The following is a 16,620-nucleotide window of genomic DNA, read 5'->3' as shown; positions in this document are numbered from 1 at the left end:
CGTATAAATATGTATGTAAAAATTTTTAAACAAAAATTAATTTTGTCCTTTTAAAATAGGAGGTAATAATATGAAATGGTATTTATCTCATTAATATTTAAATTAAAGAGTTTTAATAGCAATCCAGAAACTGCATTTTTCATATGCATTTCAACAGTGGATGGTTGAGATACCAGCATCAGCTATTAGGATTCTACAAAGAATTGCAATTGAATTTTTAGTTTCCAAGACTAGACTGTAGCTGCTTTGCTCCACCAGGTTTAGTTTTTCTTTGGTTGCTTATTCTTAACTCCTTAATGTGGCACATTAATTATAGCCTCTCAATGGTTCCATTCCTTCAGGTCCTCATGTCTAGAAATGCTGCCACTCAAATAGCAAAGTGCAAGCTTTCCATCATTCTAATAGTTAAATAATGGCGAGGCTATGCAATTGAAGCAGCATGAAAGGTCACCTTGACAACATTCTGACTGGTTAAAAGTAGCTTAAGGCATCACATTTCTTTATTGTGAATGAGTTGACTGAGTTTATTACTGTTCGTGATATTTGAACCATTTACAATTTTGAAATAAAGCAAGAAATACCATTTTGTAATTGCTGCAAATTATCAGATACATCAAATTCAAAGACTATTTATAAAGCATTTATTACTATATTGATCAACAAAAAAGTGAGGAGATGCAGGAGTATGAACCAACGACACAATTTTTAGAACAGCTCACATAGATAGTCAGTAAGAAATGCAAACCTCAGCAGAAGTCCATAAGAAGATTTAGTCATCAGCAAAGTTCCCAGAAAGCTCTACTTTCAGGATGCAAGATGCACAGGCATGGAACAGAGACCTCACACTGGGGTTTTGAGAAAAAAATTTTGTGCCAAATGACATTCATAAACAGCATTTGGTATGTATTTAATGGAAGGAATAAGACCAGGACTGAATTTCACATATTTCTCTGTTGGAGGTGGGACCAGAACCATAATTCCCACCATTATATAAAAATGTGATATCTGGTGAAACAGTAAAAGAAACCTAAATTTTCTGTTATCTTTATTTTATTCTTACCCAAGCCCTTGGAGTTTCACATGCCCTTAAATGTAGATCTTCAAATTAACTGCAGCTTAGTTTTTGGAACAATTTATCTAGAAAGTTAAGATTAGATTTAACTGGAGAAAAACTTCACTAAAGACAGTGGAGTTAACCCAGGCATAAACAGCCTTGAACTTGTTTTTGTGCTTCCTTTCAGAACTGCTAATTGCAGAAATCGATTGGTTTAAGGTCCTTATGTTACATGCTTTAACAAAAGGTGAGGTAAGATCCAAGCTATATGGACTTGAGCAATAAAAACATCATTAACTGAAGTACAGTGAGCACTTCTGCTGCCAGTCTTCTGCTATGTCTGTATTTCCTTCCAAGGACATAAAAATGTGGAACATACTTGCTATTTACCTTAGCCATTAGGAGCATTAGGTAAAGCCCAGGATTTAAAATGTGCTGGATACTTGATCACATACATCAATGCTTAAGGATTCATCTTTCAAGTTGCTATTAATCTTTTATATTGATATTACTACTGCCCCAATTTCTTATAATCAAATTTGAATCAAAGCAGAGGGCTGGATATTCTGAATGATGGAACACAATCTTACACAGAGGAGCTATAACTTTCTTCACTAATCAAGGTCTATTTGCCTGAAATTAATTAAATCAGTACGTCTTCAAGGCTCTTTCACTACTTCATCATCCAGTTTCTCATGCACATACTGAGAGAATGGAAAAACCACAAAATGCTGATGAAAGACTTTACCACCACCCAATGACCATTTTTCTGCAGTGATTAAAAAAGTCAGTAATAGATGACACTATTTTAAAAGGTGCCACCAGCAGCTGACAGAGAGACTAATACATATATAGCACAAATTAATTTATCATAATATGATAAATATATACGAAATTGCAAAATATATCTTTTAAGTGTGATGTTCAGACTGGTGCAAACTAAAAATTTTACATTTTCACCTAATAACAAACATTTTTCCTGCAGCTGTCAGGAAATAATCCACACATAGAGAACAATCAAGGTTGTCAGTATTAAGACAAAGCATTTGTGGTAATGCACATTTTGCTTCCTGCTGAGGCTTGTCAGAGTAACTATTTTGCTCTGAAGGGTTCAGAGCACTTGCCAATAGTGTACTGTGTGACTCTGGTTTAGAAGAACAGTATAATAACACAGTCCATTTCCAGCAGCAAAGGAGGAGGTGTGGATCTGAACTTCTGTCTCTCATAACATGACAAATCTTGGCTTCAGGAAGGCATATTGGCCAGCAAATACACACACAACTCTACTGCAGATACTATTTAAAGAGCTATGTTCCATCTTCTTTTAAAAAGGCAGTGACCTAAATGGACATCCTGTGGTCATATCAAACATTTTTAAGGTCTACAGAGCCACACTATAGAGCCAGAGATGCCCTACAGTTTCCCTGTGTCCTTCTCTATTGATTTGGGTATAACATTTGATTCAGCTCCATGTACTGAGAGACACCCTGTCAGAACTGTTCCTTTATGAGCTGGGCAGATGTGTTTCTCTGGAAGCACTTTCTACACCTTCTCCTGGTGATAGGCCGTATTTTACCAGCCATGGCAGCAAGGTCACAGACATCAGTCTGTTCCCCCACACCTGGCTGACAGGGAGCTCCTGCTAGTGCCCACCTCGACTACAGGGAGGGACACTTTATGGCACCCCAAGTGCTCCCTATTGAAATCTGTTTCATGGTCAGTCTTGAGTAAAAAATAACAGAAAATAAATTACCTTAAACCAATAAAGAGTCCTAAGTGTAATGAAAAAAAGGCATCACAAACATCTGTGTATAATACTTTGAATAAATGTATGATTAACTTATTTTTGGGGTATTTAACTGCTGTAGAGGATAAATAATTATCTAATAGTAGTCATTAAAACATCTCTGCACTGGATACAATCCTCATCCATTAGTCAGCTGAGATGGATGAAAGAAATATTAAAACTCTTTTGAGAACTAGAAACACGTTATTCATCAAAGATATTATGTTGACACTGAAATCACAACCCATAGCCAAAGGCCTGATCCTGCCAACAGATTTGTATGGGTGGAACTTCTGGTCATTCCAATTAGTAAAAAGATCTTAATTGTAGTTTAAGTAAATATTTGCTAAAATGTAGGAAATACAGAGTTGGCTTCAAATTAGCAGCAAAATTACCACTGTTAGCTGTAAAGCCAGGTTTTAATCCACCATCTAGAAGTGGATTTGAATGTACTAACAGCTCCATAAATGTCAATTTCCTTATGAAGTGGAAAGAAAGAGTTTGAACTTTCTCTGCTAAGTTTGCCTGTGCACAGAGGTCTTTTATAATATAAATTTAAATACACAATCTGTTTTATAATGTTTTCCATCAACTCTCTTCTCCATATGTTCTCCCACTAGGAATCTAATGAGTTCTACATATGAGGGATGACAAGGGAATATGCCTGAGAAATAATTCCAGCAATTATGGCATATGGAGGCATTGTTTTTGAGTCACTTTTGCCATGAATATTCCGCAGAGCATCTGGGACCAAATTATGTCTACCTGCCCATGGACATTAGCAAAATCATCATCTTCCATTTGTAAATTCTGCTGAGGTAATCTGACATACAGAGAGGACCATTTCATCAGCTTTATGATCAGGGAGCATATTGAAACACAGTCCATTTATAGTTAGAAAAAAGTGCTTCTCTTTAGAAAGAGTAGTTCAAACTGGAAGCTAAGATAAAATTATAGAAACACATCACCTTTCTCTCTTCTCTCCTGTCTTCAGTTCCAGGCCACTATTTATTAAAAAAACTTTTCTAATCCTTACCAGAGTTTTGAAAGAACTGACTGGATTGCAGGACATGAGAAAATTACCAACGAAAAATAAAAGTAACACAAAGATGCACAAACCCTCAATCAGTAATAGTAGGGATTGTATTCTCTGTGCCCAAATATGACAAGGCATCAAAATTAATCACAAGGAGGAAAAAGACTATAAAAAAACTACTGTATATGGAGAAATAGTAACTAAAGCAGTGTGCATTTTACAAGTTCTGATTTAAATACTAAGACATAAGGCTGCAGTACAGTTTTCAAGCACAGTTTCTGTAATGTTTGTTATGGCAGTGAGAAGAAAAGGGTTAAAGAGATTCAACCACTATGCTTATATGGAGTAAACTTGCAACTTTACATATTCCTCACACTCAAGAAAAATGTTTTGGCAATGTGAATAACAAAAGTATTTCTACGTGGTTTTTTCCCAGCTGCACAGTTGAAGCAGTGAAAGGCATAACTCCCAAACTGCAGTGTCCTTGGGTTACCCCAGTGTTTTAGCAGAAAAAAAGAATTTCCCTGATGTTATAAAGGATGTAAACCAAACTTTACATTTCACAGTTACGAACATAAATATAATTTGAAGAGCTGATATAGAAGTTTTACTGTTAGGGTTTACATATATGCAATAATATTTCTATTACACAAACTATTTCATTTAGTTGGGCAATAAACTGGTTTTCAGAACTGAAATCCAGATATATTTCAAGTCTTTCAGTCATAGCTAATATTGATGTGATTAGGGACATTTAATCAAGAGAATCTATTATCGAGGAATAACTGGATTTCACTTCCAGTTGCTACCTGTATACTTGCAAGGAAAGAGTGAAAATAGAGGGTAGTTCCTTTAACCCTTGACCTGAATGGAGAGAGAGATGTGGAATTTAATGAATATGTGAACTTTAATGAATTTGCTTGATCAGAATTTTCTAAACAAAATGCTAAACAATCATCTGCATCTGACGGCCTTATACAAACCACACTGAAATTACCCAGGTGCCCTGTCATTTCTGTCATCTGACTGTGCAGAAAATCCCGGAGGCAGGAGTCAAACCTTTCCTACAACCCAGAGAACAGGTCTAAGGTCCTACTGTCACCCCCACAGCCACAGGTTCAGGATGCTGACTGTACCCCTGTGCTCACAGGCTGGATCCACTTCCCCAGACCCTACATCTCTGGTGATGAAACCATGCTTCAGTTGTTTGACTCTCCCAGCATCCTACTCACAGCAGTCTGATAAAGAACTGTCACTCCCTTACACAAGAGTTTCCAGTCTCACCATCAGTGGCCCTCCTGCCAGATGGTCTTAAATTAGTTTTGGATAACAAGACATTGACAACACTTGTAATCTCAACTGTTAGCAAAGCTGTGGGAAATTCAACCTTTTCATGTACTACCTCTTCTGTAGTACAGAATGAATACAGAATGTACAAAAAACCCAGCCATACTTTTGCTAAAATATTTGCAATGACTGTCTGTGAAGTAGTGTCCAAAAGTTAAATAAGCTCTTACAGAAACAAGACCAAAGATGTAATCTGGAAACATTCACTCATTCTGTGAAAAAATAAACAAAAATGTTTTTCAGGATACAAACTTTGTTATAAAGACAAAGTGATTAGGAAATTCTTATTTTACAATTTAAGACCACTGAATTCACAAGAAATCATTTAATGGCATCAGATTATTCAGGTGTGACAGGTTTGATTCAGAGTTATACAACTTTTGGCAAAAAAAACCTAGAAATTAGGGCAACAGTTCTTTGTAAATCAAAACTGTGCTCCTTTTCTTTGCCAATAGATTGGTTAACAGATGTGTAAAATTTGAGGCATGAAGGAGGAGGCAGTAAATCAACAGAAAAGGATGCCAATCACATATTTCTGTTGTGTTGTTACAGATTTTCATGCATTACCTAGAAATTATAAAAGCCAGCTGTACAATTATAATGAGCAAAAAAATCCTTGCATATATTTTTATAAAAACTAACAAATTAAAATACTTCATATCAGATTATTTATTTTCAAAATAAATGCATCTGATGCACTCCTAAAGCATATAGACTCTTAACAAAATAGAACTGCATTTTTTTGGTGAAGTACTGAAATGCTAGACCAGAAACATTTTTAGGCAGAGCTGAAGTAGTCAAGATCTTAAAGATACAGGATGAATACAGGAATTGAAAATATATAGCACAATAGGTGTATTTATAGGTAGTAACAGTGTTACCTGCAGCAGTGCTGTTTCAAAAGGTTAACATTTTTTATGACCAATAAGCCACATACAACCAAGATCTAGACTTGAATGCTTTTCAAGCTTTATTTTAGATTTGAATCTTTTTTCATTAAGATTCATATCAGGACTTCCTTTTGTGCTTTGCTGAACTGATCCAATACATCTAACTGTGAGAGGTATCACAAAGCTGTGATTTTTCTTCCTCTCTCAATGCACTGCCACTTGGAACCGCAGAACTTCATATTCTGCAGTTCAGGATTCTTGATGATTACTTAATTCAAAGAGTAACATGGATCTGATCCTAATGCCTGATCATTTTTGCAATCAGATGAAACAATCTAGAAAATATTATATAAATGAATAAATTATTAATTGAAGCAATTAATATTCTTACATGAATGGACATAGCTGATCCTGTCACTCCATTTTTGAAGGAGCTTAAACCTGCACTATGGACACCTGAACTGGGGCTCCCAGCTTGCTTCAAGGTGCACAAGCAGATCTGAGAATCTGGCTTTCTTTTTCCTTTCCTTTTAAACAGTTCTACATATTAACCTGAAATATTACTTTTTCAGGATTGTCTACCATGTCTTGTTGCTACTTAAAACATCTAAATGACAATTTTTCAGGATTCATATTTTGTGAAGAGAAAAAATTTATTCAATCTGAACTGAAAACAACAGTACACCCACCAGAATTTCCCATAGGTATCAGTTCCTTTCAAAAAAAGACATTTCAAAGTGGTAGGAAATATAAAGTTAATAAAACCTTTGAGATTCTTATTCACCAAAAAATTATTTTGTTCCATGAGTAAACAGACCTCCAATGCACACATCCATACAGGGAACTCTATTTTATATTACAATTTTATTCACTTGCTATGAATAGTCACAACATTAATCTACTGCAGAGAATCTATTCAGTATATTTGAAAATCCATTTATTTTCATTTATTGGTATGCATGTGTTACACTTGTATATAATACAGTATTTTCAGCGCTGTTTAAGAAAAAGGAAACAAAGAAAACAAGTATTGAGAAGCATGATGTAGATTTTCGACCAAACAGAGGTCATATTTAGATTTTACAAAACAGCACATTTACACTTTGCACTGTCCCAGAAAACCTCTTTAAGATGTTCCTTCCATCCTGAACCTCTTAGCACAAATCCATATAATACTAATCCATCCTAAAATACCAAGAGACTTAGTTTCTGCTACAACCGGTTTATTCTAATTAAATTTTAATCAGAAAATAAGATCTTTTTCTGTCAACATATTTCTTATTATTTCTGAGCAAAATGATAGAATATACTTCTCAGTTTTATTCCCAACAGTCATTTATTTTATTTAAGCTCTCCTGTGCAATAATACAGCAGAGGTAATGAAATGGTTTTGGAACAGCAGGGGCTACAGCGACAGGCAGAGCTCACCAGGGTGTTCATCCATCACAGAACTTAATATATAACTAAACTACCCATGTCAATGGCTTGTAATGATTAAGCCATTTCTTTCTATTCCTTTTCTTCTTTTTTTTTTCTTTTTATTTGGTTTTTTTTCTATTTTTGGGGGTTTTGCTGTGTTTGATAACCACAGACTTAAACAAGCTTACTTCTATGTATTTTTGACTACCATTAGGTGTGTGTGGCTTTCATTTCAATTCACCAAAGCATACAGTCAGAACTCCCTCTAGTCATTGTATTTATGCAGTGTCACTAAAAGGAATTGCCAAACTTCTTTTGTATCAACATTACAGATGGTCCAATATACATTAAATGGAGTATAAAATTATACATTCTGTAATAACTTAGAAAAAAGCTCAAAGATGCTTAAGGCCTTCAAATATTGAGGATTTTTTTTCATGTAACAACACATTTCAAAGTTCAATATTTTCTAACAAAACAGATCTGAATTGGATGACTGTATGCAAGCAAAATACCCATGAAGTGTAAAACTGGGAGAGCACTAGGACTTTTTTCCTTTATGGCAAACAGACTGAGCAGACATCTACATAAGCATCCATCAGTATTTAGGTTCAAGCAAGAGATTTTATTTTTTAATAAAAAGACAAAAATTCTGAATACTTCCCATCCAATATCATAACTGCAAAACTCATTTACATCCCTGCCTATCTTTGTAAAAAATGGATGAAATAGTGTAATTGACTTCGTACCATCAATTTAAATGAATTAAAGGTTAGGAAAGTAAAGTACATATTGGGAACACCCATTTCCTTCAAACTAAATCGAAATGCATATATTAAATATATAAAATGCCTTATGATGGAAGTGGTAATTGAGTTTTGACCACTACTTTCTTTAACTGTTAAGCTGCAGTAGTTGGTTAGCCTTAGGGAAACATGTCAACCTGACTATACATTCTAATATGACTGATGTATTCAGATAACTATTACTTGTCAACAATAATTATTAACAATGGATATATAATTCCATTCCTATAACAAAGCAACTTCAAGATGTTGAAATATGTACCTTTGAGAGCTGCAAGATTAGAACACAAATAAAATGTCTAAAACTGCGCCATGCTTGAGGACAATTTCTGCAACAGAAATTTAATTAAAGCCGTGTGCAGTCCCACCAGCAATCTGAACAGTGGACCAAGGATCATTTCAGAGTGAAGGATCCAATACATTTCAGAGTTTGACTTCAAGATGAAAAGCCACTGTTCTGCAACGGAGAACCCAAAAGTTTGTTGCTTTTCTGCACCTTTAGTATATTAGCTCATGATTACAGCTGCAAATTCCTCAGCAAGTGTAATTCTACAAGTGTACACAGTTCAATCAGTTGAAATATTTGTGACACAGAAGTTCAAAATAACTTTCCAGTAGTTTTGATCTCAAGGCTCTTGCTGATTGCAAGCCAGGTTCTCATTGAAACAATTGATTCTGAAGGATACACCCCAGCAGTATAAAATTTCACTTCAAGGATTGCCTGGATGAATGAAATTCCTATGTGTTGTATTTAAAGTTATCAGCCTTGAGACTGGCTTGATTTGTCTTTAGCTATCGGGTTACCTGTAAAGAAAAAGAAAATGAGAAAATCAGAAATTGGGCATAGTGAATCTGTTTCTGAAGTACTGGAAAATGAGACTGCAGTGTAAGATCTCTGTCCAGCAAACATCTTTCTATTGTTTTTAAATAAGGGCATAAACCCCCATGATATTAAATGGCATTGCTCCCCAACTTAAATGGTGTTTTTAAGTGTTTAGTGAGGATAGGATTTGACAAGGAAAAATTGAACAGTGACCATGCTTTAAAATATAATAAAATCATGATTTGCCAACCCGCATGTTGGCATTTAATGTTTTCTGTTATTCTTTTTTTGTTGTTGTTAAAAATTATGTATGTAACTATGATTTTTAAATGTTAGCTATTGAGTATACCGTGACTGATACTGGAGCTGTATTCTTCCATTCTTTGCATGCATTTTTACAAAGTAATCATAACATCATAAAATCATTTAAGTTGGAAAAGGCAATGTCCTTTTAAAGGCTTAATGTATCTTAGCAAGCAATAATCACCTAGTGGAGAAACAGGACGAAATCATGCAGAAACTAAGTAGAGATAGAGATCCTGTTATTCACAAAGTAAAAAATTACAGAGGATTTAATTTAGAGTGGTTTCACCCAGCCTAACATGAAACAAGAAGGAAACAGAAGGACCACAAAGAAAGAGTGGGGGACAAAGCATTTCACAATAATTGGACTTTCCCTCTAACTGATTTGGATTTTAAACTTTAAAAGAAAAAATTTGTCATATCAAAGAAACATAACTTTGAGGAATATTTCTGCTGTGTCAGTAGATACAATTAATCATCACGTAATCTTTTAATATCAAACTGTGTCGGGGGAAACATTCCAAGGTTTGAAGAACAACTCATTGGAATGGTCACAACACTTTATGACATCAAGGGACATATGCTTTTCATTTTGATCACAGAGAGAAGGGTCATGCTCCTTAATGATGAAACATTCTTTTGCCCTCAGCAAAACTGTTTGCATACAGCTCTTGTCAGCTCTGCAGAGCATAACTGTACAACAAACAGAATATTAAACAGACTGTTCAAGGAGTTCATTACTTCAGTTTGCCTTTTCCGCAGAGTTGTTTCTAGGAACTGCACTTGAGGCGATAATAAAATTGTGCTTCGTGATTTTTATGATACACAGGCTTATTTATTACACTGCTTTTATTTTGCTTTGGTCTTGCTGTTGGAAACAGCCTCATGTGGTCCCTTCTAAAGTGGAAGATTGCCTGAAAAAATAATAAAGAATTAATTTAACAGTCAGGCAACATATTTCTGTGCCCTGCACCAAAGCTCAAAAGGCTGATGTACCACCTTATTATATTTATTTTTTTGCTTTATTCTAGCAAGCTGGAATTCTGCTCATAGAACCGGGTGCCACTGAGCTACACAATGTAAAATACACATCTTCTGATATTATCCGCAGGTGGAATTTTACTGGCTTCATTTGTGATACATTTCTCTATATCTATATCTATCTCTACCTATCTGTCTATCCAGTAAAGAGCCACTAAAGCAAATAAGACAGAGGAGTATCTCATATGAGGAAAGATTGAGAGTGCTGGAACTGTTCAACTTGAAAAAGAGAAAGCTTGGGGGAAACACATCAATGTATACAAATATGTGAAGAAAGGGGGGCAAGAAAAGTGACCCAGAAAGTGGTGCCCAGCAGCAGGACAAGAAACTGAGAACAAGCCAACACAGACAGTTTCCTCTCAAAAAAAAGTTTTTTACTGTGAGGGTGGCAGAGTACTAGCACATTTTGCCCAGGGAGACTGTGGGCTCCATTACTGAAGATATTTAAAAGCTGTCTTGCCCTTACAGGCTTTAGATGTCTCTAGTTGAGCCAGGGGGTGGCACTTTCAGAGTTGCATTCCAATCTCAACTATCGTGTGATGTATTATTTCTATTGCACACAGATCTATGCATGGGCTAAGGTGATAAACTTCAGATAACAAAAATGGTATTTTTGCACACACATGACTGCTCAGTTACATGGCTGTTTTGAAGTGCAAATGTGCTTTCAATCACAGAAAAGTCAGTAAAATCATAATCTGCATGCCTATCTACCCCTCCCACCTAGTACTACAACCCTGTGGTGAAAATATCCCCATGGAAGTAACATACACTGTCACATAAATTAGATAGGTGATTAAAATAAGAAAAAAAAAAAGAGCAGATAGCCATTCAGATTTCTGCTCTATATCAGGTCACTCACCTACATACACACACACATACACACACAAAAACAAACATATATATGTATATATTAGTGGTCCACATTTGCCTCTATGTCTGATTTCAATACTTCTTGTGTTCAAGCATAGATTGCACATCAACATTAATGGAAGTTATATATCCATACACCATACACGTCAGGGAGTGAATAAACCTCTTGGATATTAAAGGCAGTTTCATAAAGAAGCAATGAATTTTTAGCTAATACCTAGAGGTGGTAATCCCAGAAATGCTTAATTTTGGATATAGTGAATGCTATTTGATTCAAGTGTCTGGGAAGTAAGGTATTAAGGTATTGTGCCAAAGACCTTCATAGGAAAAGAGGGACCGATAACAATACATGTCTGATCTTTAAAATCCGTAGAGAACAGTAAAACCCTGAAGTGTGCAAATCAAGTTTTCCGTTAATAATTAATATGTATGGAAAATTAACAATACAAATTTTAAAAGTACACGAAACCTTAGCATCCTATGTGTTGATTTGAATTAATTTGTTCCTTCTTGGAATGCAATTACTCTCTTTATAATAATAAATTTTCTCACATTGTGGTTATATCATAAATACACCACATTAGATTCTCTTCATTTTCTTGTCCTAAATATGCAATTAAAGCATAATTACTCTGCAGTTGCAGACTTTTTAATTTAAATTAGTGAGTGGCTGCTGTAAATTGGCTGTAATTGTATGTGGACTCACTTGTTTTATTTTAACACAACATATAATTAAATTCACCTGAAGATTTCCACATTATTCTGCTTACTAAATGTTCAGAACAAACTGAGTCTTTGGGTAAAATCTTTTTGCCAGGATAATGCAGAATGGATCAGAGATTGAAAGATCTCATGACATCACATTAGAAAAGCTACCAGCCTCAAGAGATATTTCTGGACAACAATGGGTGAAAAATATCCTCATTTTTGAAATCCACACAGTGGATGAATACAGCAGATAATAGTGTTTATTTTGTTAGAATAGATTTTCAATAAAAACTGTGATACTTTTACTCAGGACTTTCTTCTGCCTCAGAAGAGAAAGGAAGAAACATCAAGACTGTAGGATGTAAAGAATGGTGAGAGAATATTCCCTGAATAGTAAAGCACTTCTCCCTAAAGTCAAGCACCTAAGCATCAAAGTTACAGAACCTCAATTAGGTATAGTAAAATTCTTCTGTTTCTTCACAGAAACAAATATATTACAAATCATTAGCTAGCTACAAAATAGCTTCTGCATCCAAAATTAGGCACATAATTAATTATTATATAATAGTGTTGGAATAAAAGAGATAACAATAGATGCTTTATTGAAATTAAGTGCGTGCTGGAAAATTTCATAACACAACTTGTACATTACTATTTTTTTACTGGCAGCTTTTTGAATTTTTTTCTGTGTTTATCATAAGCCATACACAGAATCCATATTGAAAACTGACTCTAAAGTTTGCAAAGTCAAGCACTTGGAATGTGGCAACTTGCCTTTCTATATCTCCCCTTGCAATTTAATTCTCTCTCTTTTCCATCATGCACAGTAAAGAAGTTAATTTAGTGTGTGAGGAGAGTTGGAGGGAAGACAGGGCTATGTATCAATGCAAATGCAGAAAAGGTAAAATATTTAGGCCAATGTTTCTTGCCTTGACAGATGATTCCACATGGAATGGATGGACCCTCTGTTCTGGGTTTTCTCCAAAGAAGCAGAAAGTACTTAATAGAGGATTTTTTCTTTTTAATTAGAACTGTTCCATCAACTATATAAGATTGTGTGTGATCATAAGTCATGTCATCTAAGCATACTCAGGCTTTTTCTTTTTTCTCTTGAGATACATAAGACACAGAAAGGAATTTTTTTTTTGTGATAGCAATTAATAGTTCACCCTGAGCTAAGCAGAATTTCATGAGATGAAGTTGACTTGGCACCCCTTCCATTTTCTTTCTATACTATTAAAAGCCTCTGGAAAACAAAAATGGTATGGGGATTTCAAGCAAAAATAAAAGGGGTCTCACAAATTTATTTAATAACCAACATGAGATATGCTAAATACCGGGAATGACAAAAGCCTAAGTAATGGCTTGAAGAAATGCCTACAATGGATTGTCTTCCAAGTGCTGGAGAAGAGACAGAGATCCCATACCAAAACAGCCCTTGTTTGTATGCAGTATATTCCTGTCCGTTTTGTGTCATTATTGTGGTATCCTTTCTTAAACTGTATGCAAAACACCACAAAAAATTTAATAAAATTATGAACTAAGTGATTCTTTAGCAAAGCGTTTCTAAAAAGGAACGAACTCAGGAGGGCTATATCAGTCTTGTTCTTTTCTAAAACATAAATAATTTGGTTGTGGTAGCAAGAACTTAATATAAATACTACAGTGTAGAAAGAGGGCCCATATAACCAGAAACAAACCTCTGCCAGTGCATTTTCTCTACTCAGGCCCTCTGAGAATGAGGTTGAGGTTGGAAATGGATCTTTTGAACAGATGGAAGCACACTATTTCCTGGAACTTTAAAATCCATGCAGTGTGTTTGCCATGCACTATCATTCATACATCGCCTGTGAAAGCAAATGACAGCTTGCATTGCCACTTGTGCTTGTTCATTCACTGAAACAGTTGAACTTTTAAGCTTGGAAAATGCTTCTGTTCTAGTACTACTATCTTGTACCAGTGATAATCCTAAGTACTTTGCAAATGTTAACAAAGGACAGGTTCACAATTTCCTCACAGATGGATAATCATGTCATTTATGTTCCAATGAATTGGGGAAAGTGGACAAAAAGATGTTAAGGACCTTTCTGGAATAGGGCTCATATATGTATAGACCCTTTACAGCAGGTAGATGTGGATTTGGGTCTTTATTGCTAGATAACTGGGTTTCTGGAGGGAGGAGGAACCATTTCAAAAGCCTGAGAAATGAAGGTGACTCAAGCATATTTCAAGGGAACTGCAAGAGAAAACCATTAATGAGGACACAGGCCCTTATTTTAGTATTACAGACAGCCCTTTGACTGGGCTAATGACAAAACGCAAAATTTGACTTACTTTTTGAGCAGTCTGGAAAAAAGATATTTAATAACTACACAGATTCACTTACCTTCAGAGAAGGTTATGTATTGGAAGACACTTTTTCAAGTCATCAAATATTTCATTCCTGTATATAAAATTTTGATCCTACCTAACTTTTTATTTAAGGACTCAGCTTCAAATTTTTCCCTTAGTTTTATTTTAGGCACTGCAGTATGAAAAGTATTAATCTAAACATGTTGCCAAGCCTGTTAAGCGATTTAGAATTCCAGATCCTCACACTTGTCCTTCAGGAGATATGAGTAGCTCATTTTATTAATTAAAAAGTGCATTTCCCAGGACATGACTCAAAAGGCTCCCAGTTCTTTGATAACCATGAGACTCTAAAACCTTATAATTCTTTCATATTTTTATTGCATAGTGACTAATCCAAACTGCACTTTTGATAGTTCTTGTGCTTATGACTTCGATTATAGAGAGACAAACATTCTGAAAACTCATTTCATGCAATGCCATTTGAAATATAGCTGTACTCCTTTATTTCCCACTGCTCTTAAGGATTTCAGCTGGAAATTTTTGGTTGTAAAGTGAAGATCTAGACAGCCAGTGTTAAAAATTTTTAAAAGTCTTTAGAAACCTTTCCCTTGTCAAGTGATCTTTCCACTTACTTCTAATAGTCTGAAAGGTAGGACTAGTAAAATAGGTAATGGAAAAATATCTCAGAGCATGGCGTATGTTCCTGTAAATGATAAAGGTCTTCAGCCTTAACACAGTTTTAAGATAGGTAAACAGCTTCTAGCCTGTCTTAGGAATGAAATGGAAATACCCAATTCTTGGGGTTTTTTATGAAATTTAAGTAATTCAGCATGTAATACTGAGCTTTCAACTACAGATGCCACACCAGACTGGATGTACTAAGATGGATTTCTCTTCCAAGTGCTGTTCTCCAGAGCATCTGCTGTTACCCATGAGAGTAACTTAAGTTTACCAACTGGGTCTATCTCTGAAAGTCAAGAGTGTGAAGATATTTTAGGGGTCCCAGAAGCATCTAAGTAATGCTCTGATGCTGCTTAGTAGCATAGTCAGAATCTCTCCAACCACCCTCCAGAAACTCTGCCCAAATGAGCCACAAGTCTTCAATGTCCACAGCAAACTAAGCAACTGCAATGAGGAGTAAGGTACAACAATTCCTTTTAATACTGTGTAAACCTGTATTTGTACACACCTGCTGCTCTGTGAGCAATAAACCGGGGCTGGAACACATTTTCTGGAGTGGTTTGACTCTTTATTCCTCAACGAACGTTCTGGCCCTTCCTTAGAATCCGACCAAGACTAGGACTCATCACAACTAGTGCTCCATCGTGGAGCCAGAATATTTTTTGAGTGTGGAAAAAACAAAAATTGTCATCAGGCACAGCAGAAACCTCCTTTCTCTACTTCTCCATTCGGACTTGAGGAGTTTTACACGTTTGCCTAAGAAACAAACACATGTCAAGTACTACACTGTTATGAAATTAGTTACAGAAAACACAACTGGGATAGTTGGAATATTTTTTTAACTTACAAGGATAAATAAAAAATGACAGGTTAAAACATTTCAGAATCAGAGAAAATTCTCTTAGGAGAAGTGCATGGTCTTTAAAATACCCAAACATACTCAAATTCAAACCAAAAAGCAATAGAAACTGATAGATTACACTCATTTCTGAAAGTAATCAGCAAAATTTAAGTATGACAAAACAGTATTTGGAAAGTTTTTTGAGAATAAGTTCATACATAGACCTGTGGTACAGAAAGGAGTCATGAAGTCAGAAGACAATTCCTTCAAAATGAAAGATTTGAGTGTGTTCTCCTCATATATGTTTAAAGCAAAAAAAAAAAGAAGGTTACAGGAAACACTATAAAACAACAGAGGACACATTTCAAAAGACAATATTCAATTCAGACAGATACTTCTTTATCTAGATATTTGAGATAGATTTTGAACCTGCCAATAATAATCGCTTCTGATGTGATACACAGCATCTTATCAGATCACCAAAATTTCTTGAAGTTTTCTTCTTTTATTTTCTTAAATATCATGCTGCAGATCATTGAAAATATACAAGATTAAACTCAAAATTTCAAAAATTTCTTGCTTAAATAAAATCTCTACATATTTGAGTACTATGAAATCAATTAATATGGTCCTGTGTTCATACTTCCTTGAACTGGATAG

The 16,620-nt window shown here is 35.1% G+C and overlaps 1 protein-coding gene across 4 annotated transcripts in view; it reads right to left on the bottom strand.

The window, feature by feature from the left end:
* Positions 1–624: 624 nt before the first annotated feature.
* The window catches only part of TAFA2 (TAFA chemokine like family member 2), a 189,052-nt gene continuing 173,056 nt past the window's right edge, over positions 625–16,620 (bottom strand). For 3 of the 4 annotated variants that reach the window (XR_010027604.1, XR_010027603.1, XR_010027605.1), the window contains 2 exons: positions 15,628–15,875; positions 625–9,142 (listed from right to left, as the gene is read on the bottom strand). Coding sequence is in view for 1 of the 4 variants with exons in the window: in XM_063155158.1 (XP_063011228.1) it covers positions 9,131–9,142 (12 nt within the window). In the remaining 3 variants the exon portion in view is untranslated. The remainder of the gene's footprint in view (positions 9,143–15,627; positions 15,876–16,620) is intronic. The other variant, XM_063155158.1, reaches the window with a different exon arrangement.

Source organism: Melospiza melodia, chromosome 4 (genome assembly GCF_035770615.1).
Source record: "Melospiza melodia melodia isolate bMelMel2 chromosome 4, bMelMel2.pri, whole genome shotgun sequence".
NCBI lineage: Eukaryota > Metazoa > Chordata > Aves > Passeriformes > Passerellidae > Melospiza > Melospiza melodia.
This window is presented reverse-complemented; position numbering and strand designations above follow the sequence as displayed.